The sequence below is a fragment of the Podarcis tiliguerta genome (genome assembly GCF_965153285.1).
Source record: "Podarcis tiliguerta genome assembly, chromosome: 6".
Classification (NCBI taxonomy): domain Eukaryota; kingdom Metazoa; phylum Chordata; class Lepidosauria; order Squamata; family Lacertidae; genus Podarcis; species Podarcis tiliguerta.
In genome coordinates, this window is record NC_139539.1 from 29832956 (window position 1) to 29855979 (window position 23024).

Sequence of the window (23024 nt, forward strand, 5' to 3'; positions counted from 1 at the left end):
TGAGAAGGGATAGTTAAGGGGAACTTGGCTGCCTCCTAACCACCTTCAGTAGGGATATGTCTGCTGTAGAACGTAGCACGGTATCTTTGCAGCCCTGGGTCAACTGTATTATTACTGTTGCATAACTATCATTAGATGCCGTATGTCTAAGAATTAAAAACATTGGCTTCACAATGAAGGCTGCTCTTTGTCAGGTAGAACAATACATTTCCCCTTTGTGTGGGTTCTTGAGTTATTTTTCCAAAAGACAGTGTCCCAAAAACTTTGATCTATACATACTCCATGATTGAAGTTTTCACATCTGACCATGTTTCCTTACCTGCTGTACTTGAGAAAACACCTCTATCACCACTGGAAGTCAATTCTCTACCAGGCCATCCTCCACTAAGTAGATGGGGAAAGTTGCCTACTGATGGAATTCTTAGAAAAGGACTTTGAAAGTTCTTTCTGCCATATTTCCATTTTAAATAGAGGAATTGTCATAGTGAGAACAATAGTCCACCCAGTTATAAATAGGTCACAGCCTTCTCATGAATGCTAGGTTTTATTCACTACAGAGACAGTGATGGCTGTTGCAGCCATTTACACCTACACAATGACATACACGGTGAGAGAAGGGATGTTGCACTGCAGCTTCTTATTCTTCATACTGTTAATAAAAAAACAGAAAGTATGTTTCAGAGTAGCTTGCAGGAACTTCGCGGAGTCCCAACCGCTCCCTCAGTCTTTTCCTTCCAAGTTGCAACCCAAGGATGCAGCCACTGCTCTTGAGTGCTGACTTGTCCTACTTTCCTGGAGTGGTAGAGCTTGGTCATCTTCCAAATAATATTAAACCATAGCTTAGCACTATGTGTGAACCCTGCCCTGCACCTTAACTATGAATTGTTTACTGCTAATAAACCATGATCCAAAGCCATGGTTGTTTGTTGGCTTATGAATCCTGGTTTGTTTTAACTGGCTTGGTAATATGTGAACCCAGTAGCTTAATGCTGGCTGGTTTGTCTACCCCTTTCCAGAAGCTCTCCAAACTACAGAGGCATAAGGAAAGAGCAGCTGGAAAATAAAATAAACCAGATAAACAAGGCATGGCTTATCATCTGGCTTAGTGGTGGGTGGGTGTGGTCCAAGCTATCTAGAAACCACTAGATTTAGCTGGCTCGGTTATTCTCTATCACTAGCATTCAAAACAAAAAGATTTGCATCCCCCTCCAGTAAGCCATCCTCACATGCTTTGTGGTAGCTTAGCCTTTACCTTCAGAGGTACAACTTCCCTAGTGCGAATCCGCAGTTTGTTCACTTGTGTCTCTGCGATATCTGCCCGCTCTTCAGCATCATCCAGCTCGTGCTGCACCTTGCGGTATTTCACAAGGTTGGAGTTGGCTTGCTGCTCCTAAGAAGGAAAGACAGGGATGGATGTAGACAGCAGAACTGGTAGTGGCCCTGTGATTAGATACCCCTGTGGCAAGTATGGTCTGCTTAGACGCATGGGAAAAGGTTTGCAGGCAGGTGTGAGTGTGAATTTGCCCTTGTGCCTTCAGAGCCTATAGCATGGCTGGGAAATCTTTTTTAGCCCAAGGGGTAGCACTGCCTTATGGACATCCTTCCACAGGCCATATGCTAGTGGTGGTAAAGGCTACTTTCCAGCCATGCAAAACACTTGAGGAAGGCTTGGAGCAGGATTGGTGAAGGGTGTGGCCTGCAGAGAGTTCCAAGGGCCAGATACTAAGGCCTGGGAGCCACATTTCCCCCCTGGGGGCCAGAGATTCCTCATATATAAGCCAAATAAGAGCAAAAAGGTGCAGGGGCAATGAAGGCTGATTTGCCCTAAGCACATGAGAATGACATGTTAAGATGTCAGAGCTCCTGTTGTGTCACTTTTTGAATATGATTCTTGCTTTGAATTAACTGCAGCAACACATGGGGAATGTAGACACTAGGGTTCCCACAAGACCAGAGGGAGCTGTGAGTAAAGACAGCACGTTTTCTGCTGCCTGTAAGTCTCTGCCCATGCAGAGTCACACTTACTGCCTCCTCAAACTGGCGCTTGTAACTCTTGACTTTGCTCTGCAGTTTGTCAATCAGTTCCTGCATCCGTGCCAGGTTCTTCCTGTCCTCTTCAGTCTGAAAAGCAATAGCAAAGCATGGGATACCTCAGCTCTTCCTGTCAGTGATTCTCTCCCACACTGCACAGAGATTTTGCCTTTCTGCTCCCTTGGAGCTTCACCTTCCCTAGATTAATCCAGCCCCTCCTTGATCTCCACATCCAGTAGGATGTGGTCCTCCATATGTTAGAAATGGCCACATTTTTCAGTCACCCTTGCACTGTTGTTGGGATGAGGAAGGGGAATACATGGGGGCAGATCTTTAAAGTCCCGCCCCCCACTTATGGTGCAGCTCTACTGCTAATAAAACAAGGGGCTGGGAAATTGGTGTGAAGCTGCTGAGGCTTGTACCTGATAGGTCAGTTCTTTGATCCTGCGCTCATACTTGCGAATACCCTTCTGAGTCTCTGCATACTTCTTCTGTTCTACGTCCAATTCACCCTCCAGTTCACGCACCTGAAAAGAACAAATAGGGTGGCTTAGGTTCCTTTACACCTCTCTTTACTTGACTCAGAGAAGAGACCTAGAATGAAGGATATAATTGTCACACTCGGCAAGGCAGTTGGAATTCATGTGGATGTTCGTATGTCACACTAGGAAGACGCTAGAGGGGACTTGCCTATATACTCCCACATTCTAGATCCCTGCAGGAACCTTGTCGCTTAGATTTTGTCAACTCTGGGCTGAGCACCCTGAGCATCTTGTCTTCCTATGACAGGATATAAGTGGAAGAGAAGAGGCCAACTTGCACTATTCTCTAGGCCTATCCTTGGCCAATCCCTCTCAACTAGGACCTTCTCTCAAATAAAAACCTAGCATCTTTTAGGGATATTGGTGAACACAGTATTTCATTCAGTGTCAAGGGAATTAAAACAATGGGACCAGAACAAATCATGCAAGGGCATTTGGCAGTTTAATTTTCTGCATGATTTTTTTATCCTACCAATGAGCAATAGAGGGGAAATGAAGGCAACAGGAAATGGTTGAGTTGGAGCCTCCTAAGTCAACACATTTCCAAGCTGTTTCCTAGAAGCATGAGGGCTAGAATCCTCATATTATTGGAATGACAAATTCTCCCTGCAGATGTACAGCATGAGTACAGCCCAAGTTAAGTTGAAGCATTCTTGGGATGCTTAGCATAACAGGTAGTGGGGCTCAAGCTTGTATGAGCGTTAGGGATTTAGGATAAGCAGCTCTGGGTTGGGCTCAGAGCATTCCGCAGCATTCAATTAGAACACCAAGAGTGGCATTGGGAAAGGATGTTGCTGGAAGGATCTATCTAGTGGCTTAAGAGTTAGCAGAGTTCAGATTTCTATTAATCCCTCCTCCTCCTTGCCTTGTGGATCATAGATGGCTGCTGCAAGAAAAAATGTTACATTCCCCTTGTTCTCACCCTGGCTTCCAGTTTTTGGATCTGCTTCTTGCCTCCTTTCAGGGCAATCTGCTCAGCCTCATCCAGCCGCATCTGCAGGTCCTTGATGGTCTGTTCCATATTCTTCTTCATCCGCTCCAAATGGGCACTTGTGTCTTGCTCCTTCTTCAGTTCCTCTGCCATCATGGCTGCCTGGTATGACAAAGGGCAAAGAGTCCATGTAGCATCTGGAGGTCTGGAACAGATGCATATAACTACCCTCTCTTGCACACGTGCAGGGTGAGATAGTCCAGCACACATACTAGCACAGCTTAAGCCTACCGAGACACAAGTGAAAGTGAACCTCTCTGTATTATCCATAGCTGTGTTCAGACTCCACTATCCAGTCAACCAATCAGGTACTGGGTCTAATTTAGAAGTTTCACCCACTAAGTGGAATGTTGCAATCATCAACCTTATACCAAATCCCTCCTCCACAATCTGTCTCCATGCTCATCAAGCTCTTCACTTATGTTAACAGCCATTGTCTATCCCCAACTGGAAGTTCCCCTGGTTTATCTCCTCTCCTCTCTACCAAAATTACCAAGGCTCAGCCCATTAGTTCCTAAAGCAGAGATAGGTAATAGAGTGCCCTCCAGATGTTGTGGGCTAAAACTCCCATCAGCCCAAGCCAGCCTGGTCACGGATGATGGGAGTTGTAGTCTACAAGACCTAGAGGACACCACTTTGGCTATCCTTCTCCAAATGTGCTGCAGATCACTCACCTTCTCTAACCCTCAGGTGTCCTGCCTCTCTTGTCCTGCTACTTCAGCAACACCTTACCACTGGCCAGACCATGCCTTCCTCACATCATCTACTTCAGCTGCTGATTCCTAAGTGCTGTGGCAGCATCAAGAATGCCACCTACAAAAAGGGATGCTGTAGGCGACCACCTATTAACACAGAGGCATTGCCAGCTCTAGCCAGTCATTACACAGAGAGCATGGAGATATTCTGGTGAATATGTGATAGTGAAGCTGCCAGCTCTGTAGGTAATTTTGTGTAATGAGTCAAAACCTCTGTTAACTACAAGAGCTGAAACAAATGTTTTATTGAGTGGACAGCTGTCAAAATTTGGACATTTTAAAATGTACATTTCACATTTTAGATTGATATCCAAAAGCCAACATCTGACTTTCAGAGAATCAGCATTTGAAATTGGGCTGCTTTTTGTTTTTTGTCTGTTCAAAGGGTGTTTCTGGCTTAATATATACTAAACAAGCATTATTGTAACAGGAACAGTGCAAGAGTCCCTCTCAAGGGCTTCCAATCTCTTACATCCGTGATGGCTTTCTTGGCCTTCTCTTCCGCATTCCGGCATTCCTGCACTGCCTCCTCCACCTCAGTGCTCAACTGGGAGATGTCTGCCTCCATCTTCTTCTTTTGGTTAATCAGACCTGTGTTCTGGGAAAGAAAGGGACCGTGGAAATGAACTCGCCATGACATTAGGAACAAAGGATGCTAACAAATGCTCCATTTAACCATGGGTTGTCTGGTCTGACTGAGAAGCAGCTCTCCAGACTCGCAAGCAGAGAGTCTTTCCTGACCCCTGCTCCTTTTGACCCTTTTAACTGGAGAAATCAGGGATTGAACCTGGGAGCGCCTGCATGCAAATTGGTTCACTTTAAGTTCCATGTTGGAAAAACAGGACGATATAAATGGAGTAAATAACAAAATGCAAAGAAATAGATCTCTTCCTGGGCTTTTAAAAAAAACCTAAATCAAGTTTATATTCCCCAATGAGATAACACCCCCTTTCTATGTAAACAAGAAAATACAGGGTCTTCTAGCCATATCCCCTTCTCTCTACATGCAGCTATTCATAGGACACAGTTTCTCATGAGCCCAAGTGAGAAATTATCCCCAGAAGGGAGGCAGATCAAGAACCCTGCATTTTTTCAGGGCTGATTTGAAACAGTTCACTTCAACACTGAGTCCAGCAGTTGGTATCTCACATGGGAACTCAGCCTCTGCCTCACCTGCGAGTGCAGCAGATTGACTCTTTCTGTGGCCTCCAGCAGCTCCTGCTCAGCCAGCTTCCTTCCACGCTCAGCTTGCTCCAGGGCTGCACGCAGCTCCTCCACCTCGGCCAGCATCAGGTTGTTGCGCCTCTCCAGGGCAGCAGCCTGCTCCTTCAGGTCATCGTTATGGCGCAAGGTGTCATCCAGTTCTATCTGCAAGTCCTGTCAGGCACAACAAGAAAAAAGGGGTCTGATTAATATGAGAGAGAAGCAAGAGCTGGAAGTCTCCTGAGGTCTACAGAGAACCCTTAAGGGTCTTCAGATACCAGGCCCAAACTCTCTCCTGTCAAAGACTGGGTGTGGCCTGTCTATAACGAAAGAAGATTGGGGAACCTGTAGCCCAACAACCACATGAGGCCTTTGGCCTAATTTCATGCAGGTGGCAAGATGTGGGGGAAAGGGTGTGGCAGAGAGAGAGAGAGATTGCGCACTGTGGCCCTATTTACCTCTGGATTTGGCCCACCTACCACCAGCAGTTTGCACCCGCAGGGCCAATCCAATACACTTCCTGCCTAAGGCAAAGGGCAAGATGGCACCCCCCAATTCCACACACAGAAGTCAACTAGACTCACAGTCTAATCTTACTCTAATATTGGTAATGGAGTAGCATCTTCCATGGCACTTGAGGATAACAGGCTAGTTAAGAGGACACAGGACAGGCAGCATGGCAGACACAGCTCTGTCCTTCAAGGAAATGCCGTCCATCGACAACCGCCACCTGAGGGGCCTAATGGTAGAGCTGGGCCTGGAGGAATGTGATACCAGGGGTATCTGTGGAGCAGCCATGGAGAGAGGCAGAAATACAGAAGAGCTCCAAGAGGCTCAGTGAAGACATGTTTCTGACATGGCTGACCTTCATTTGGGCTTGGAGCTGCCGCACCAGTTTCTGAGACTCGGCAGCCTGGCGGTTTGCATGGCTCAGCTGTATCTCCATCTCATTCAGGTCTCCCTCCATCTTCTTGCGCAGCCTGATGGCCTCATTTCTGGCTTTGGCTTCTGCATCCAGTGAAGCCTGCATAGAGTCCATGGCTCTCTGGTGGTTGCGCCTGGGAGAGTGAAGAAAGATGCTTAAGAAAAGAGGCACTTTATACCCACAAATGCAGTACCGGTGAACCTTCGTCACAACTTTTGTTTTCTCCATGATGCCTCTCTGTGTAGATTTGCTCTGTGTTGGTTATGAAGGCTTCAGAAGGCCCAAATCTATAAAAACCTAACTAGTTTCATAGAACAGCCTGCCACACTATGTTCTGTTCCTACCTGAGGTTCTCAAATTCTTCATCCTTCTCTGCCAATTTCCTATCGACATCAGCCTTGATCTGAGACAACTCCAGCTGGATGCGCAGAGTCTTGCTCTCCTCGTGCTCTAGGGCTCCCTAGGAGCAGAAGGAAAGATAAGTACTTCATGAAAAGGCTCACCAGAGTCCCAGTCCCCTCAGTCTGCTTCAGCTTATTTTTGAAAAGGCATCAGGGGTGCTGAATAGCCTGAAACTCATTAAGATATCTAATATTTGTGAGAGACTTTGCCAACCCTCTCTCCCTCATTAACAACTGTTATAATGAACTTAAAACACTCCTGTTTAGCCAGGTGTTTGGTTGCTGTAAGATAACATTAGTTGTTTCTAGGAACCTTGAACCTTATTAGCTGTGGGGCTATGAGATTGTTCTTAAATGTTGCGTTTTTAATTTAATTGTGTTAGCATTTTAATATTTTGGTGTTTGCCACCTTGGGCTTCTCTAGGAGGAAGGCTGAGGTAGAGATTTAATAATAAATAAAATAAAATAAAATAAACCTGGCACCATGTTGGCAAAGGCCAGAAGTGTACTTTTCTGACCACTAGATGCCACCGTGGAGCCAGGTAAATGGTCAGCTTCTATGCCTCTAGTTGTTCCACCTGCTAGGATTCAACACCAAGACAAGGCCAGGAAAAAAATCAACAGCAGCAAGTGATGGATGAGAGGCAAATGTGAGAAAGAGGAAGACGACTTGTCAAAGGCCTGCATGTTAAAAGGATACTGTTTCTAAATGCCACAGTTCTAACATCTATGTGGCTCTACCTAACAGGTAGAGCTGTAGAGCTGAACACTGTAGGACTTGGGCAATACTTCCTACATTTGTATTTTCCCATAGGAACATGCACAGACACACTGACATATTCCTCAAATTAAGCAAGGCACTCCTTTCACTGCCCCAAATCTTTGGGTCCCTTGGGTCCCTAGATGATGGATTACAACTCCCACGTGGCAAAGCTTTCTGGTCAAAATCCAAAATGAGGAGCAGCACAACGAGCTAGAGCAGGGATGGGGAATCTGTGGCCCTCCAGATGTTGGTGGATTCCAGTCCCCATCAGCCACTGCTAGCACAGCCCACACTCAGGAATGATGGCAGCAGGAGCCCAACAACTTCTGGGACTCAAGGTTGAAGGGCATTGCTGTAGCCCCCAATTCAGTTGGGATATGGCTTGGATTTCACATAATGTGGCCTGACATTGTGCACAGCCACAACGTGAAGCTCTCCCTCTGCTCACAAGCTGGGGGCTCACCTCAGCCTCCTCCAGGGCAGCCTGGATTTCATTTTTCTCACTCTCCAGACCTTTCTTCAGCTTCTCCAGCTCATGGATGGTTTTGCCACTCATGCCAATCTGATCAGTCAAGTCAGTGATCTCCTCTGGTAAGGAAGATAGGAATTATCAGCCTGCATGTAGTTGTAGTTGTTTTTAATAATAATTAATAATAATAACAACAACAACAACAACAACAACACGTAGCTGGTATTCAGATACTCCACTCATTCAAGATTCCTGGGCGGAATTCAATGCCTTTTCTACTCAGAGTAGACCCACTGGAGTGAATTGACATGACTAAGGTTCATTCATTTCAATAGGTCCACTCTAAGTAGGATTTGGTTGAATTCCACCCTCTATCTCCAAGTGACTGGGGGAAAGGGCGACCAAAATCAAACCCAGAATGGAAAACAAGGCAGGACAGAATGCCTAACCTAAAGCTCTGGACCTTAGCTGAGCTCACCGCATGGGTATGGTTTATGCCACCCTTTGCCAGTCTGGTGCTCTCCAGATGTTTTGGTCTAAAATGCCCATCAGCCCCAGCTAACATCTGGAGAACACAAGACTGGTGAAGGCTGGCTTACGTACTTGGGCCACACACAAATACAAGAGGCTATCAACCCACCAGCACCACCCTTCGTCCAAGGTGCTCAAAACCAGCCTTGCAAATTGGTCCACAGATGAGCCCACACATTCATTAGGCTACTGGTCTTAAGTGGAAGGATAGAGACCCACAAGCAGGGCATGCTTTGACCTTATGTGGGCCACATCAATCATTATTTTCTTCCTGTTACTGAGGAGAAGGGCAAAATCATTCCCTGAACACTGGTGATCCTGCTCAGATTCTCTACCCTGCTTCCACTTCCAGGCCATTACTCCCACACTTTCAAGCATTCTCTTCCCACCGTAAGGGCTAGGTAGAAGCTGCCTTTACAGAAGAAAAAGAACAAACGACACCTGTGCCTGCCCAGTAACAGCTCCTTGGATTGCAAAGTACCCACTTGGATTACCCACAGCCCTGACGATACCTTGCAGGTTCTTGTTTTCGCGTTTGAGAGTCTCTAGATTGTCCAAGGACTCCTCATAGGCGTTCTTGAGCTTGAAGAGCTCTGTGCTGAGGCTGCGGGACTCCTTCTGGGAGGACTCCAGCTCTGACTGCGTCTCCTCGTACTTCTGCTTCCACTCCGCAATGATCCTGTCGAAATTGCGCTGCTTCTTGTCCAAAGCGGCAGCGGCCGAGTTTGCTCTCTCCAGGTCGATCGAGAGGTCCTCGATCTCTGTCTGCAGACGGTGCTTGGTCTTCTCCAGAGAGGAGCACTTGGCATGGGCTGCTTCCACAGCTTCCTCTGCCTCCTGCAGCCGGATGGCCAGCTTCTTCCTGCAAATTATCATGGTTAGCTAGGGAAATAGCTGCTCCTACACGAGCCGGAGATGGAGCTCTAGAAGCAGCACAGATCTCATCCACCTGGTGCAATGCTTTCCACCTTTCTGTTGAGAAGGATCTTCAAGGCAGACGGAAGCAACAAACTGGGAAGTGAAACTTGAGGAGGCAGCTGGAGCTCATTATGGCATGCTTCCTCTCGCTTCCTTCAATATATCCCTAACATGGACTTTTCCTGCCTCCTGCTATTGGGTGGCCATTTACACACAATCAAATTTGCATAATTTATATGCATAGATGCAAGTTTACAAAGAATTGCAGCAGTTTATATAGAATAGGTAAAGGTAAAGGGACCCCCGACCATTAGGTCCAGTCATGACCGACTCTAGGGTTGCGGTGCTCATCTCGCTTTATTGGCCGAGGGAGCTGGCGTACAGCTTCCGGGTCATGTGGCCAACAGGACTAAGCCACTTCTGGCGAATCAGAGCAGTGCACGGAAATGCCGTTTACCTTCCCACCAGAGCGGTACCTATTTATCTACTTGCACAGCATGCTTTCAAACTGCTAGGTTGGCAGGAGCAGGGACTGAGCAACAGGAGCTCACCCCGTTGCGGGGATTTGAACCGCCGACCTTCTGATCGGCAAGTCCTAGGCTCTGTGGTTTAACCCACAGTGCCACCCGCGTCCCACTTATATAGAATACATCTCACCATAAAGGGAAAGACTGATCAGATGACCTGCTGTCTTCTTTCTAGGTGCCAACTGGCGATGGGCAACTTCAAGGTGCTACTGCTCCCTTACACTTTTTAAAAATCTTGACCAGCCAGCCTTTCAGATAGAGAACACCTCCAAACAGAGAACTGTGCTCCTTGATGTTGGACACATGGCCATCCTACCTGTTGCACTTAATTGCAAAGGTGCCTTTGGGCAACACTGCAATGCCAAAGCTGCTTCATTTCTGCACAGAATTGGAACAGCACAAAATTTATTTCACATGAATGGCCACCTCTAGGACTTACTTGGCTTCCTCTAACTCTTCTGTCCTCTGGATGGCGTCTGTCTCGTATTTGGTCCTCCACTGGGCCACTTCTGCATTGGCCTTTGACAGGGACCGCTGGAGGTCTCCCTTGGCTTCCACTTCCTCCTCATACTGCTCCCGCAGAAGGTCACAGTCGTGGCGGGAAGCTTGCAAAGCATGAGCCAGAGCGTTCTTGGACTGGAAGGTTGGAATCATATGTATTAAAATGGAAACAAGGCCTCTCTCCCTTGCATGTGTCCATTTATCAAGGAGTAGATAGTTCTAACTCCCCGGTGTGTCAAATGAAGGCTGGGGTTCAATACATTCTGACAGATTATTCATCAGTAAGTTAGGAGCAACTGTTTGTGAAGATGGTTGCCTTCTATGCAAAAAATATACACAATATGGAGGGTAGGAGGAGCTGGGCTCTTTATGGACACTCACCAAAGGGCCTGTGACAATCATTGAAGCAGATACTCTTGAGAGCTCAAGGTGGATGAGTCAACAAGGAAAACAGTCCACTGACTGGCCATGCCAATCACCCAACATAATCACCACACCTGCCCTGTCCTGGCTGAAACAGAAGCCATGGCTTTTCTTATTTACAGTCTTTATGGAATGTAGAAGAATCAAGGCTACTGTTGTCTCCCTTTCGAAAAACATATTTCCCATCAGGGACATTTGTTAACATACTGAAAATATTGCTGCAGCTATGGGAGTATAATTTACTGTCTTATTCACTCTCCCCATGGAAACGCAATATTATCTACATTAAAGGGTTCCCTTTATAGCATTATAGCCAAAAAGATGGGGATGGATCTCAAACATGCCCATGAAAGTCCTGTTCCTGAATCCTAAAAATATCCAGACTGTGGTTATTCAGTGGTATAGAAAAGCACTCTGCACATACTCAGAGGCACTTCTCCTTACTATTATTTGATATATTCCAGGATATGTTCTGGGTATTGAAAAATAGTTTCAGGGCCCAAGTGAGCCTCCCCGCAGTACAAATTAAGTCCTGGTTCCCTGTTACCAGCTCTTGACTGCAGGTGTAACCCCAGATGTATAAATGGTCACCTTAGTCTCTTCTTCTAGCTGTCTCTTGAGTTCATCAATGGTTTGCGTAAAGGAAGTCTTGCCGCGACTCAGCTGGTTTATAAAGGACTCCTTCTCTTCAAGAAGCCGGCTAAGTTCTCCTAATTTTGTAAAAAGCCAGATATCCCATTGACATTTCATTAGAGAACTCATCATTTTCCATTCCTTTGAAGTCCAAAATAGCCACACGGCAGTTTTCAGGACTGATCCATCACTGAAAACAACTCATTTGAAGGTTATCAGCGTGGGCAGGATGCAGACATTGGGTGGTATTCAGTTTGTCAGATGGAACAATCCCGTCCCCTCCTTCGCATGCTGTTCTAGCAGTTTTCCTGACTCTCTTGAGCTGTTTTTTGGGGGTGGAGGGGAAGGGGAAGGAAAGCCCCAGTGCACAAGTGAAAATCCTTATGCAGGCTTCCACTGGTGGGACAGATTTTATGATTCCACCCTAATCCCCATAAGATAGATGTTATGGGCTCTCAGTCTAATGTTCACCTCAAAAGACTGTAGCCATGTCAATCAAAATGGATTCAGTGCTTTCTCTTGGTGGCTCTAAAATCTAACTTGCTAGAAAGCAGAACCCAATGAATGTAATTAGCTCTGTATTTTCTGAAGCATGCATAGCATAATTACTACCAATTGGCATGAGCTTCATAAAGCTCCAAAATGGTTGATAATTCTAATCTCAATTATTTATCATTGCAGGAGTGGCATCTTTGGGCAATTGCCAGGGCCTCAGTACCAGGCAGGGCCTTCTAATGATGCCTGCCATGTTCTTATTTGATTAGTTTCTGGCTCAGCGCTACAAGCAGGGCCAGGCAACTGCATCTAGCCAACGTTGTAATGTCCCACAATGCCCCTGACGTAGCATCAGTCACCACAGCTAGATAAATCCACCAAGCCACTGACAGGGGAGAGTGGCCCATGAGAGGGCATTTTGCCCAGGGCCCCCCTCAAGCCTGGAGCAACACTGTGAAGTATGTAGACAGACAGTGACTTTTCCAGGGACATTCAATTAGCCTCCTCATGGCCAAACAAGAATCAAAACCCTCATGTTTCAAGTTCAAACTCAACATGCCAAGATCCCCAAGGCCAATTGTCCTGCATGGATATTCTGCAGCTCTTCGTAGGCAAGTTATCTGACATAAGAATATCTTGCATCATCAAGGCTGCTTATCCAGACTGCTCTCTTCTTGGGGAGATCCAACATGTAAGCAATCAAGCCAGGTATCTAACAGAGGGAGCGACTTTGAAAGCAAAACATACCATTTTCAGTCTGCAGTCTCCCACGCTGGGTGCTGACTTCGGCTAGCTGACGCTGGAGTTCATCCAGCTTTGATTTGGTTTCGCTCAGCTGATCCTCATATGTTCGGCAGAGCTTTTCAGCATTTGCCTGCAACAGGGAAGAAAACTTTGTCTAGATGTCTGAATTGTCAATGCATTAAAGAACTGGCTCGAGGCAGAGCCTAGGGCTGGATCATGGCCAGTGAAGAGCTCCAGTGCCTTCATGGTCTGCTCCCTTGGCACTTACATGTAGTTCACTGTCCCCATCATGCACAGTATACCGTATTTTTCGCCCTATAGGACGCACCGTCCCATAAGGCGCACCTAGTTTTTTGGGGGGGAAATAAAGGAAAAAAATTATTTCCCCCCCCAGGCGCGGGGTTGGGGAAGCCCGAGCTTCCCCCGACCCCAGCCCCCAAACAGGCAGCTCTCTGCAAGCGGTGGGAGCCCAGTGCTGGCTCCCGCTGCTAGCGGAGAGGTCCGCGAAGCCTGGGCGCGCTGAGCTCAGCGCGCGCAGGCTTCAGCATGCAGGCACCTCTCTGCCAGCAGCGGGAGCGCTCCCGCTGCTAGCCGAGAGGTCCGCGAAGCCTGGGCGCGCTGAGCTCAGCGCGCGCAGGCTTCAGCATGCAGGCACCTCTCCGCCAGCAGCGGGAGCGCTCCCGCTGCTGGCGGAGAGGTCCGCGAAGCCTGGGCGCGCTGAGCTCAGCGCGCGCAGGCTTCAGCATGCAGGCACGTCTCCGCCAGCAGCGGGAGCGCTCCCGCTGCTGGCGGAGAGGTCCACGAAGCCTGGGCGCGCTGAGCTCAGCGCGCGCAGGCTTCAGCATGCAGGCACGTCTCCGCCAGCAGCGGGAGCGCTCCCGCTGCTGACGGAGAGGTCCGCGAAGCCTGGGCGCGCTGAGCTCAGCGCGCGCAGGCTTCAGCATGCAGGCACGTCTCCGCCCGCAGCGGGAGCGCTCCCGCTGCTGGCGGAGAGGTCCGCGAAGCCTGGGCGCGCTGAGCTCAGCGCGCGCAGGCTTCAGCATGCAGGCACGTCTCCGCCAGCAGCGGGAGCGCTCCCGCTGCTGGCGGAGAGGTCCGCGAAGCCTGGGCGCGCTGAGCTCAGCGCGCGCAGGCTTCAGCATGCAGGCACGTCTCCGCCAGCAGCGGGAGTGCTCCCGCTGCTGGCGGAGAGGTCCGCGAAGCCTGCATTCGCCCCATAGGACGCACCCAGATTTCCCCTTCATTTTTGGAGGGGAAAAAGTGCGTCCTATAGGGCGAAAAATACGGTACACAGTGCTTCCTTAAAAAAGGGCAGCTACCTTCTTCCCACCCTGACCAGTCAGAAAGTCAATGGTGTAAACTTGCATGGCAGTGCTGGTCCTTGTCAACTGAGCAAACCAGCAGGGGACCTGTCAAGTTGAGGAACACTTCAGAAACAGAGAAAGGGAACTGAAATGCTGAAAAAGTGCACCTGATCCACTCCATCTGAACAACCAATCACTGTAATGGACTTCTAAGCTAAAATACACCTTAGCTGATTCATTGGGCTTATGGTGATTTTTTTGAAGTCAGGAGGAAAATGAAAAATCAAGCTTCTTGAGATGCTGACTTCCGCCTCAGGACCAAATTACTGCTGTATGTGATACCTTCCTCCCTCAAGCCACCTTCTGGCTTAGAGTTGCAGCACTAAACTAGCCCGTTCACATTCATGCACGGAAAGCTCTACCTCTGCTTACAACATCTCCTCCTCCTTTCAACACATTAGTGCACAAGGAAGCATCAGCAAATGGCATTCACCTTGTTCTTGGTGAGGTAGTCAATGTTGGATGACAGATCATCCACCTCCATCTTCAACTCGCTCTTCTCCTTCTCCAGCTTCTGCTTCACGCGCTGCAGGTTGTCGATCTGCTCCCCCAGTTCCGCCACAGAATCTGCGTGCTTTTTGCGCAGGGCGGCAGCGGTTGACTCATGCTGCAACGTGGCCTCCTCCAGGTCCCTGCGCAGCTTCAAGAACTCTGCTTCTCGCTTCTTGTTCAGCTCTATCTGGCAAGCTGTGGCGCCACCCGCCTCCTCTAGCCGCTCGCTCAGCTCCTCCAGCTCATGCGCCACCTCTGCCCGCTGCTTCTCCACCTTGGCCCTGGCAGCTCGCTCGGCCTCAAGCTCCTCTTCTAGCTCCTCAATGCGGGCCTGCAAGTAGACAAAAGATGGCAGAAACCACCAGGTAACTCTGCCCAGAATGAAAGGGGGAGGAGAACCCAATGACTCTGATCAGGGTTGAGGGGCTCATAACGCTTCTATCTGGGCTTCCAGGTAGAACACGTGGATCATTGTGGTACCAAGTGGCCAAGAGCATCTACATTGCAGTGGATTACAGGAAATTCTTCAAAGGCCGGACCAAATGTTTGCCCCTTTTGACTTTTGGCACAAATGGTGGGCTTGCTTACCCCCCAAAATGTTCAAACCCAGCCCTGCTGCTGTAAAAAAATATATATATTTCCCTTCCTTTTTTGTGCCTGTTAACATCCAACACTTCCTCTTAGGTTTACCTGGAGCTCTTTAATTTTCTTCTGCAGCTGAATTGCAAGGACTTGCTCATCTTCAATTCTTGAATTTAACTGGTTCATTTCAAAGTCTTTCCTATGAAAGAAAATAAGAACAAGCTGTGTTTATATCGGGACTGAGATAGAAGTAATTGTCACTGCTAGGAGACTGAGGGAGGGCTGTTTCTACATTGGTGGTTTGAAAATGTAAATGGTTTTCTAAAAATCATGTTTTTTGCGTTGTGGGACAAGACCGTCTTGCTGAAAATATCATATAAAGGGGTGTTCACATATCACATACAAGGAGTATGCAATCTGTGTACCTGTGCAGCAATAGTTGAGCTGCACACTTGCACAGTTATTCACAAGTTCAACAAGTGTTCAGTCTGTGTACAGAATTAGTTCAGCCGCACAAATCAACAAGTGTATATTCTTTGACACAAACACTTGTTCATGTGCAGAGACAGCTTGTACTTGTGTTCAGTGCAATACATGAATAAGCCTACAAAGCAGCTTGATTCTTTGAACCATGTAGCAATTCACTTGAGTTGAGAGCTGGGGCACAGATGAAGGCAGATTCACCAGCTGCCCCTGCTTTTCTTCATTGAGGGCAGTGATCTGAAGCCATAATGAGCATCTTAGTGGGTTGCACTGTGCAGCTCATGCCCTTTCTGTTTCTCACTCCGGTAACTGAAGTTTCCTTGAGGACATGGGGAAAAGCAGGAGGGATAAATCCTAAGTATGTATGCTTAAGTCCCACGGACACAAACCCGACACAAAGCCCACCATTTCTATTTTCACTTGCATCTTCAACAATCCTTCATACAGCAGAGACTCCTACTCAAATTTGCCTTTCGATACTGCGTGAAAATAGAGAACCCTTTTCAACCTGTAATTATTGTTCCAAAATTCTAGTGCAGAAACAGTTCAGCATCTGTTGTGAGCTATTATCTCACATCTGTTGTTAGGCTGATATCAAGCAGCCTGCTTAACCCGGTTTGGTTTGATTGGGTGGTATTTCCATCAATTGCATGCTCACTTCTTGAGTTTCTCTTCCAGCTGCTGCTTATCATTCTCCAGATCCATCACAGATTCCTGAGTGAGCTTCAAATCGCCTTCCAGCTTGCGTTTTGCTCTTTCCAGGTCCATCCGTATCTTCTTCTCTTGTTCTAAAGCACTTTCCAGCTAGAGGGCACAAAGGATAGTGAAGGAAAATGAGAAAGTCACAGAACATGCTTTGCTCACCCAATTTACCCTTTCTCCCAAAATGGTGCCTCCGTGCAATGATGTCAGAGATAGAGAACCCATGTCCCTCCAAAAGTCCCAACAACCCTAGCCAGCACTGCCAATGGACAGGGATGGTGGCAGTTGTAGTCCAACACCCTCTGGTGGGCCATAGGTTCCCCAACATTGGATAAGAAGCTCAGCCAGCTGGAAACATTACAGAAGCATCTACCCCCAAAAGCACATTGTTATGGGGCTAGACATTTTGCTGTCTGAGGCCAAAGGCAAGATGGTACCCCCATCCCCACCCCTTCTACACACAGAAGGTGACTAGACCAGCAGTTGAATCTCACTTCAACGCAGGCAATGTGTCCTCCAAGGCACCTGAGGGCAGCAGGCTAGTTTAAGGGGGTTAACAGACACAGGTCTGTCCTCTAATAGAGGGGGAAGCTGTCCCTCACCACAAGCATCTGTTGACACACTCTGCCTAATGGTAGGGCCAGTTCTGGACTGGAACATATGAAAGGCAGATACTGCTGTACAGACATTTCAAAGAACTGGACAGGTAGATATTGTTAAGGTTTCTGAGACTGATAATTTTCCAGCAAAGCATTTATGGTTGCACAATCTAGTGAGCTTTTAGCCAGATCTCTGGACAAAATGGCTTCCTCTCTCCTGGAAGCCTCAATTTTTACACCACCACAGACATTTTTCATGTGCCTTGACTCACGTCATCCACTTGTTGCTCCAGCTTGACTTTAGCCTTGGTCAGAGTGTTGACTTTGTCCTCCTCAGCCTGAAGGTCATCCAGAGCTTGCTGGTGGGCCTCCTGCAATGCCTTTTTCTCCTTGGTCAGCTTAGCAATGACCTCATCCAAAGCAGCCATTTCTTCAATCAGGTTTTTCACCTACGATGGTGTGACAAAAACTTAGAGGGTTATATGAATAATATGGAAGAGTGAAAGGATGCACAAATGTAAAACTTGGCAGGCCTTTGGTGAAGCATAACAACATTCGTCACAGAAGATGGTAATTTTTAAATACTCATCAACTACAAAAGAAAAGTGGTGTAAATTCATGCTTTCACCCCCACCCTTTATGCCACTGCCCCAATAAACCAAATGTGTTATTTCTGCTAAAAGAGAAGACAACTTTTCTTTTCTTTTTGTGCTGTTTTGAAATCACACAACACGAATCCTCTGTTAAACTAGTGGCACTTTCAGGTATCACAAAACCAGCAGTAGTTTGGGCTGATTTTGTACTCTACCTGTTTTTCTTTATTCTTTTCGTGCTTCCATTACCTGTCTTTTTATTTGTATCCTAATGGTGCTCACCTTGTTTTCTGTGGCATGCTTCTCCTTCTCCACCTTGGCCAGGGTGATCTCCAAGTCATCAATGTCTTTCTTCAGTTCAGCACATTCATCCTCCAGCTTTCGCTTCTTAGAGGTCAGGTCTGAGTTCATCTCCTCCTCGTCCTCCAGGCGCTCCATCAGTTCCTTCACCTTGGCTTCCAGCTGAATCTTGGTCTTGATCAAGAGGTCGCAGCGCTCTTCTGCATCAGCCAAGTTGTCCTGCTCCTGTTGAAGAATATCCAAGAGGAGGCAGCACTTTACCACACTGGGAAATGCTGCTGCTCCACTCTCAAGTGTACAGATATATGAAATGTGCATGGTGGTTAAGCTGCTTTTTTGTCAACTGTCTACAATAAGAGACTCACTTTGACTGCCTTCAATTCTCCAGCTGAGAGAAACACTGAACCCATCAATTTGTTGAAGTTTGTCAGATCCACAGTTCTATCACATGTATAGAACCATGTAATGGGGAATCAAACATCTCAAGTATCTTATTTTTCCTTTTAAAAGCCCCCGACACACCACAAGTTTCTAGTTCTCATGGTTGCATGCTTAAAAGGGAAAACTAGTGTGTGGTACTTGATGAAGGTTCGGAAACTAGAAGGCATCTGCAAAAGAATTCCAAGACTGGTTAGGCAAAGTTAACTATCTAAGCCAGGCAAGGGCACTTGTGGCCACCAATGGAAAATGCAAGGCGTACCCCCAAATGGCATACCTGATTCTTCAAGGGGACTATTCCCTCATCCAAACAAGCTAAATTATTACAGGATGCCATTGCCATGTTTCCATCAACAAGACTTCAGTGCCTTGTCTCTGTGCATATTGTCTCTGTAGACTTCAGTATTCATGTTTTACCTTCTTAGTATATAGCAGTCAGGGGGACACATGGAGGAAGGCCGATGGCCACATGTGACCTGCAGGTTGCTCACTTGTGCCTTATAGAAATGTTTGAAAGGAAAATGTCAAGGCCAGATTCACCGTCAGCTTCCTAAACTACATACAGCACAACGCCTACCCTTCATTTGGAAAGCTCAGCTGGACAGATTACTCACGGCCTGAAGCTGCAGTGACAGATCATTCTTCTCCTGGATGATGCTGACTTGCTTCTCTTCCAGCTCCTTCCGTTTAGCCTCCGACTTCTCCAGAGCTTCCTTCAGCTTCTGGAACTCCTCTTTGAGGGTGGCCATTTCCTTCTCAGTCTGAGCTGACTTGAGGAGAGGTTTGATCTTGAAGAAAAGCTTCATCCAGGACCAATTCTTGACTGCATTAAAAGCACGGATGTTCCACTGAATGGTGTAGAGTGCGTCCCTGTGGGGAATAAGTAACACATGTTGCGATGTGATTTGGTGGACACTCTTACTGCCTGATCACTGCCCATTATAGAGGCGGCAGATTCTTGCTCCCTCCTCAAACTATGAGCAATAAGCTACAGATTCCTGGAGGAAGAGACGCACAGAGGAACTCAGTATACTAGGTATACACTATATCAGCTTGTGTGCAGGTCTTTGCTGAAAATCAGATCTTTTCTGAAACTTAAAAAATCACTGTATTAACATAGTGAGGGGTAGGGGGAAAGAGATGGAGTGGGGGCGAAAATCAGAAACAAATGTACAAAGAGTCTATTGGCCATGGCCAAGCAAACAAATGCTGATATTTTAAAGAAAATAGAGAAGAACTTGTTCAAGGAAATACTTCATATACCTAAATGTTAATATCTTTGGACTAATATTTTATAATGTAACCCTCCCATCTGTTTTGAACAGAAGATAGGGACAAAGTGGTTGTCTCTGTGAGTGAATGTAGCAGTGGCTGATATAGGTGCTGCATTGATGGAGCATTGACGGGGCGTGCCAGCACCATTCTGAAATCCTGTCTCTTTTTCTGCTCTTTGAGGGCATGACAGCCATTTTGTGTTATGCCATACACCCATAGCAGCCATTTAGTGGCTGCCATCCACAGTGCTTTCTCAAAATAATTTCAAACATGCCCACTGGCCCAAAGTGGTCTGCCCATCTGGTCACTGAAAGTGAAAAGTTTGAGAATATTCCAGGGGACGACATGCAAGGAGTTGCTGTGGCCAGGCTTTCGTGTTGCTATACCTTCTGCCAATGATCCACCCATACTCAATGCGCATCAGCCGTCCACGCATCCTGGCCTGCAGGAGAGTGATAATCTTGGCCAGACGTTGATCTCGCATCTCCTCCAGGAGACCCAGCAAGCCTGCTTTGAAAAACACCTGCAAACAGGGAAACGGGGAAAGTTGGAACAGAGGAGACACCAGTGTCACATCCTCCAAAGAACATTCTCCTTGTGCCAATTCCTTGCCCCCAAATTATAGAATACGGATAAGGTGTCTTATATTTAATATATCAAATCTCACAAGTCCCCTTACCTCTCTTGGTGCAGTGGCATTGCCCACCGGGATAATTGGCTCTTACCTGGTGGTTTTGCCTACCTCGTTGCAATTTGTCACAACTGGTTGGGCATTGGGGCAATCCTTTGTTTTGGATGGAGGGGAGGTTGTAGTCTCCGCCTGCCCCTCCAAACACTGGAGTAGGGGGAGTGGCCATGTCTGCATACCCGGGGGAACAGGGTCGAAGGCACCCCCCAGATGGCAGTCCCTGCGGGGGTCACCCTATTTGATATAAGTCTTAGGAACCCTCGCCTGGATTGACCACGCGTCCCTTCTGACTGGTGGGCCAGAAGTATTTAGATTGCCCCATGCCTAAGCCAAACCTCTTTCATCTGTATTCAATAAAGTTGTGGCCTGTTTTTACCCCAAACCCAGTCTTATTGGTCTCTTATTTATATGGGTTGGGACATGGGAAGTCCGATTCCTTGTCCTGCAATACCACTTACATTCAGATCCTAAAATAATTCTATTAGGCTATCTAAGCAGGAAGCATAGCTACCACATTAACTCATAGTATACTGGAAGTTGTAAGAATATGCGTTGGCAAATTAACTCTTAGTTTACCAGTAGTTGTAAGAATATGTGTTGCTAAATGATAGAAAACATTTACTCCACTGATTTCAGACCGGGTTCAAGAAGTGTGGCTTTATTAAGTAGCTTTATTCATAAAAGTCATAAAAGCTTCTATAGGTTGATGCTACAGAAAGTAAGCACTGAACAAACAGGAAAGTACGCTAGTAAATCAGATGTCCTTAGCAAAACAATATGGTAGACACTGAACAAGAAGTTTGAAACAGGGACAATAAAACGTAGTGGATTTACTACCAGCAAGGGAAGTGTATGTAAAATTACACATGCACATTCTGACCATTCTCAAGGCTTTAGTTTTATGGCACAGCAAATCACTTAATCCGCCCATTCAATTTGCACACCACGTACCTTTGTGTGTCCAAACTTATATTGGGAGTGGTCAAGGTCCAAGGAAAGAAGCAGCTTCTCTGTGGCCTTCCTGCTATCCACAAATTTGTCATCAGGAATGGCAGCAGGATTCAAGATACGGTAGCTGCAAAGATACGAGAGATCAGCACACTCAGGAAGAGATGAGGAGAATCAAGAACACTTCAACTAGGGCCTACCCACTGAGGTCATTTTGGCAGAGGGGGGTTCTCTGCACATCTTTCCCAGCATGGGAAGAAGAAGAAGAAGAAGAAGAAGAAGAAGAAGAAGAAGAAGAAGAAGAGGAGTTTGGATTTGATATCCCGCCTTTCACTCCCTTTAAGGAGTCTCAAAGTGGCTAACATTCTCCTTTCCCTTCCTCTCCCACAACAAACACTCTGTGAGGTGAGTGGGGCTGAGAGACTTCAGAGAAGTGTGACTAGCCCAAGGTCACCCAGCAGCTGCATGTGGAGGAGCGGAGACGCGAACCCGGTCCCCCAGATTACGAGACTACAGCTCTAAACCACTACACCACACTGGCTCTCTAAACACTCTGGGACAGATGCAGAGTGTGCTCCTGACACCAAGTTTGTATTTATTGTTCTATTTTATTTTATTACTCTTTCTGAAGCAGGTGTGGGAAACTTCTGGCCTTCCAGATGTTACTGAACTGCAACTCCCAGCCACTGGCCATGCTTGCTGGGGCTGATGGGACTTATAGTTCAGCAACATCTAGAGGGACAAAGGCCCCCCCCCCCACAAGTCCTGCTCTAGAGATTAGACTGGGACATATGTTTTTATTCCTCACTGTGTGTTCATAGCATGTTGTCCTGGTCTTGCACAGCTGATAGCATCGGTGATCAGCAAAGTTGAACAGAAAACTTAATTACCGCTGCTTAAAGTCAGCATAGAGGATTCTGTTTGGAAAGCCTTTCCGACAGATGCGGATGCCTTCTAGCACACCGTTACACCGTAGCTGATGCAGCACCAGGAAGGGGTCCATGACTCCTGCATGGGAAAGAAGGGAAGGACAGATCCTAACACCTTTCCTCAGCAATGAGCACTCATACTTTGAGAATAATTATAATAATTTACACTAGTGACCAAAATTGTGTAAAAGTGTATTTCCGAGGTTTGATGGCTCATAACACCTGATTGGCTCTCTAAACACTCATGCTCATTGGCTGCATCCAAATGAAGGAAAGCTACTGTATATCCAGAAAAGGGAAGCAAGTTATGCTTCCTTTTTCTGGTTATTTGGCTATAACTTTTGATAGAATACAGATAATTAGACAAACTTTGTTGCATTACATTCTTCATAAAATTATCTTTCCATTGGTATATAATTTTATGGTATTACTCCCCAAAAAAGTGGTGTTATGAGCCATGAAACCTCAGAAATACACTTTTTCAAAAAGGTTTCCACAATTTTGGCCACCAGCGTAGGCGTATTTGCATCCACGCAAGGCTAGAGAAATGAGAAAAACAACAAACACACCTGCTACAAAGCTAAACAGTAGTAGTAGCAGAATGCAAAACAAGGAACAGAGCAAAGGGAAAGGGATACCTTTACAGCCCAATTCTAAGCATATTTATTCAGAGCAAAGTCACACTATATGTTGGATCCAGACATGAACTTCCATGAATGGAAGACCTCTTTCCATTTGCAGGAAGGGCTCCAGTCCACCCAAGGCTCCCTGTGGAGGAA

At 46.8% G+C, this 23024-nt stretch overlaps 1 protein-coding gene across 2 annotated transcripts in view; it reads right to left on the reverse strand.

Moving 5' to 3' along the window:
- Positions 1-525: 525 nt before the first annotated feature.
- MYH7B (myosin heavy chain 7B) overlaps positions 526-23024 on the reverse strand; it is a 52213-nt gene continuing 29714 nt past the window's right edge. For both annotated transcript variants that reach the window (XM_083443953.1, XM_083443954.1), the window contains 23 exons: positions 22207-22324; positions 21320-21443; positions 20067-20203; positions 19020-19275; positions 17950-18192; positions 17347-17523; positions 16432-16577; positions 15399-15489; positions 14650-15039; positions 12856-12982; positions 11572-11690; positions 10496-10692; positions 9124-9473; positions 8075-8199; positions 6792-6907; positions 6388-6580; positions 5493-5696; positions 4792-4917; positions 3496-3666; positions 2454-2558; positions 2026-2121; positions 1253-1390; positions 526-649 (listed from right to left, as the gene is read on the reverse strand). In XM_083443953.1, the coding sequence (XP_083300079.1) occupies positions 638-649; positions 1253-1390; positions 2026-2121; positions 2454-2558; positions 3496-3666; positions 4792-4917; positions 5493-5696; positions 6388-6580; positions 6792-6907; positions 8075-8199; positions 9124-9473; positions 10496-10692; positions 11572-11690; positions 12856-12982; positions 14650-15039; positions 15399-15489; positions 16432-16577; positions 17347-17523; positions 17950-18192; positions 19020-19275; positions 20067-20203; positions 21320-21443; positions 22207-22324 (3761 nt within the window). In that variant the 3' untranslated portion in view covers positions 526-637. The remainder of the gene's footprint in view (positions 650-1252; positions 1391-2025; positions 2122-2453; positions 2559-3495; positions 3667-4791; positions 4918-5492; positions 5697-6387; positions 6581-6791; positions 6908-8074; positions 8200-9123; positions 9474-10495; positions 10693-11571; positions 11691-12855; positions 12983-14649; positions 15040-15398; positions 15490-16431; positions 16578-17346; positions 17524-17949; positions 18193-19019; positions 19276-20066; positions 20204-21319; positions 21444-22206; positions 22325-23024) is intronic.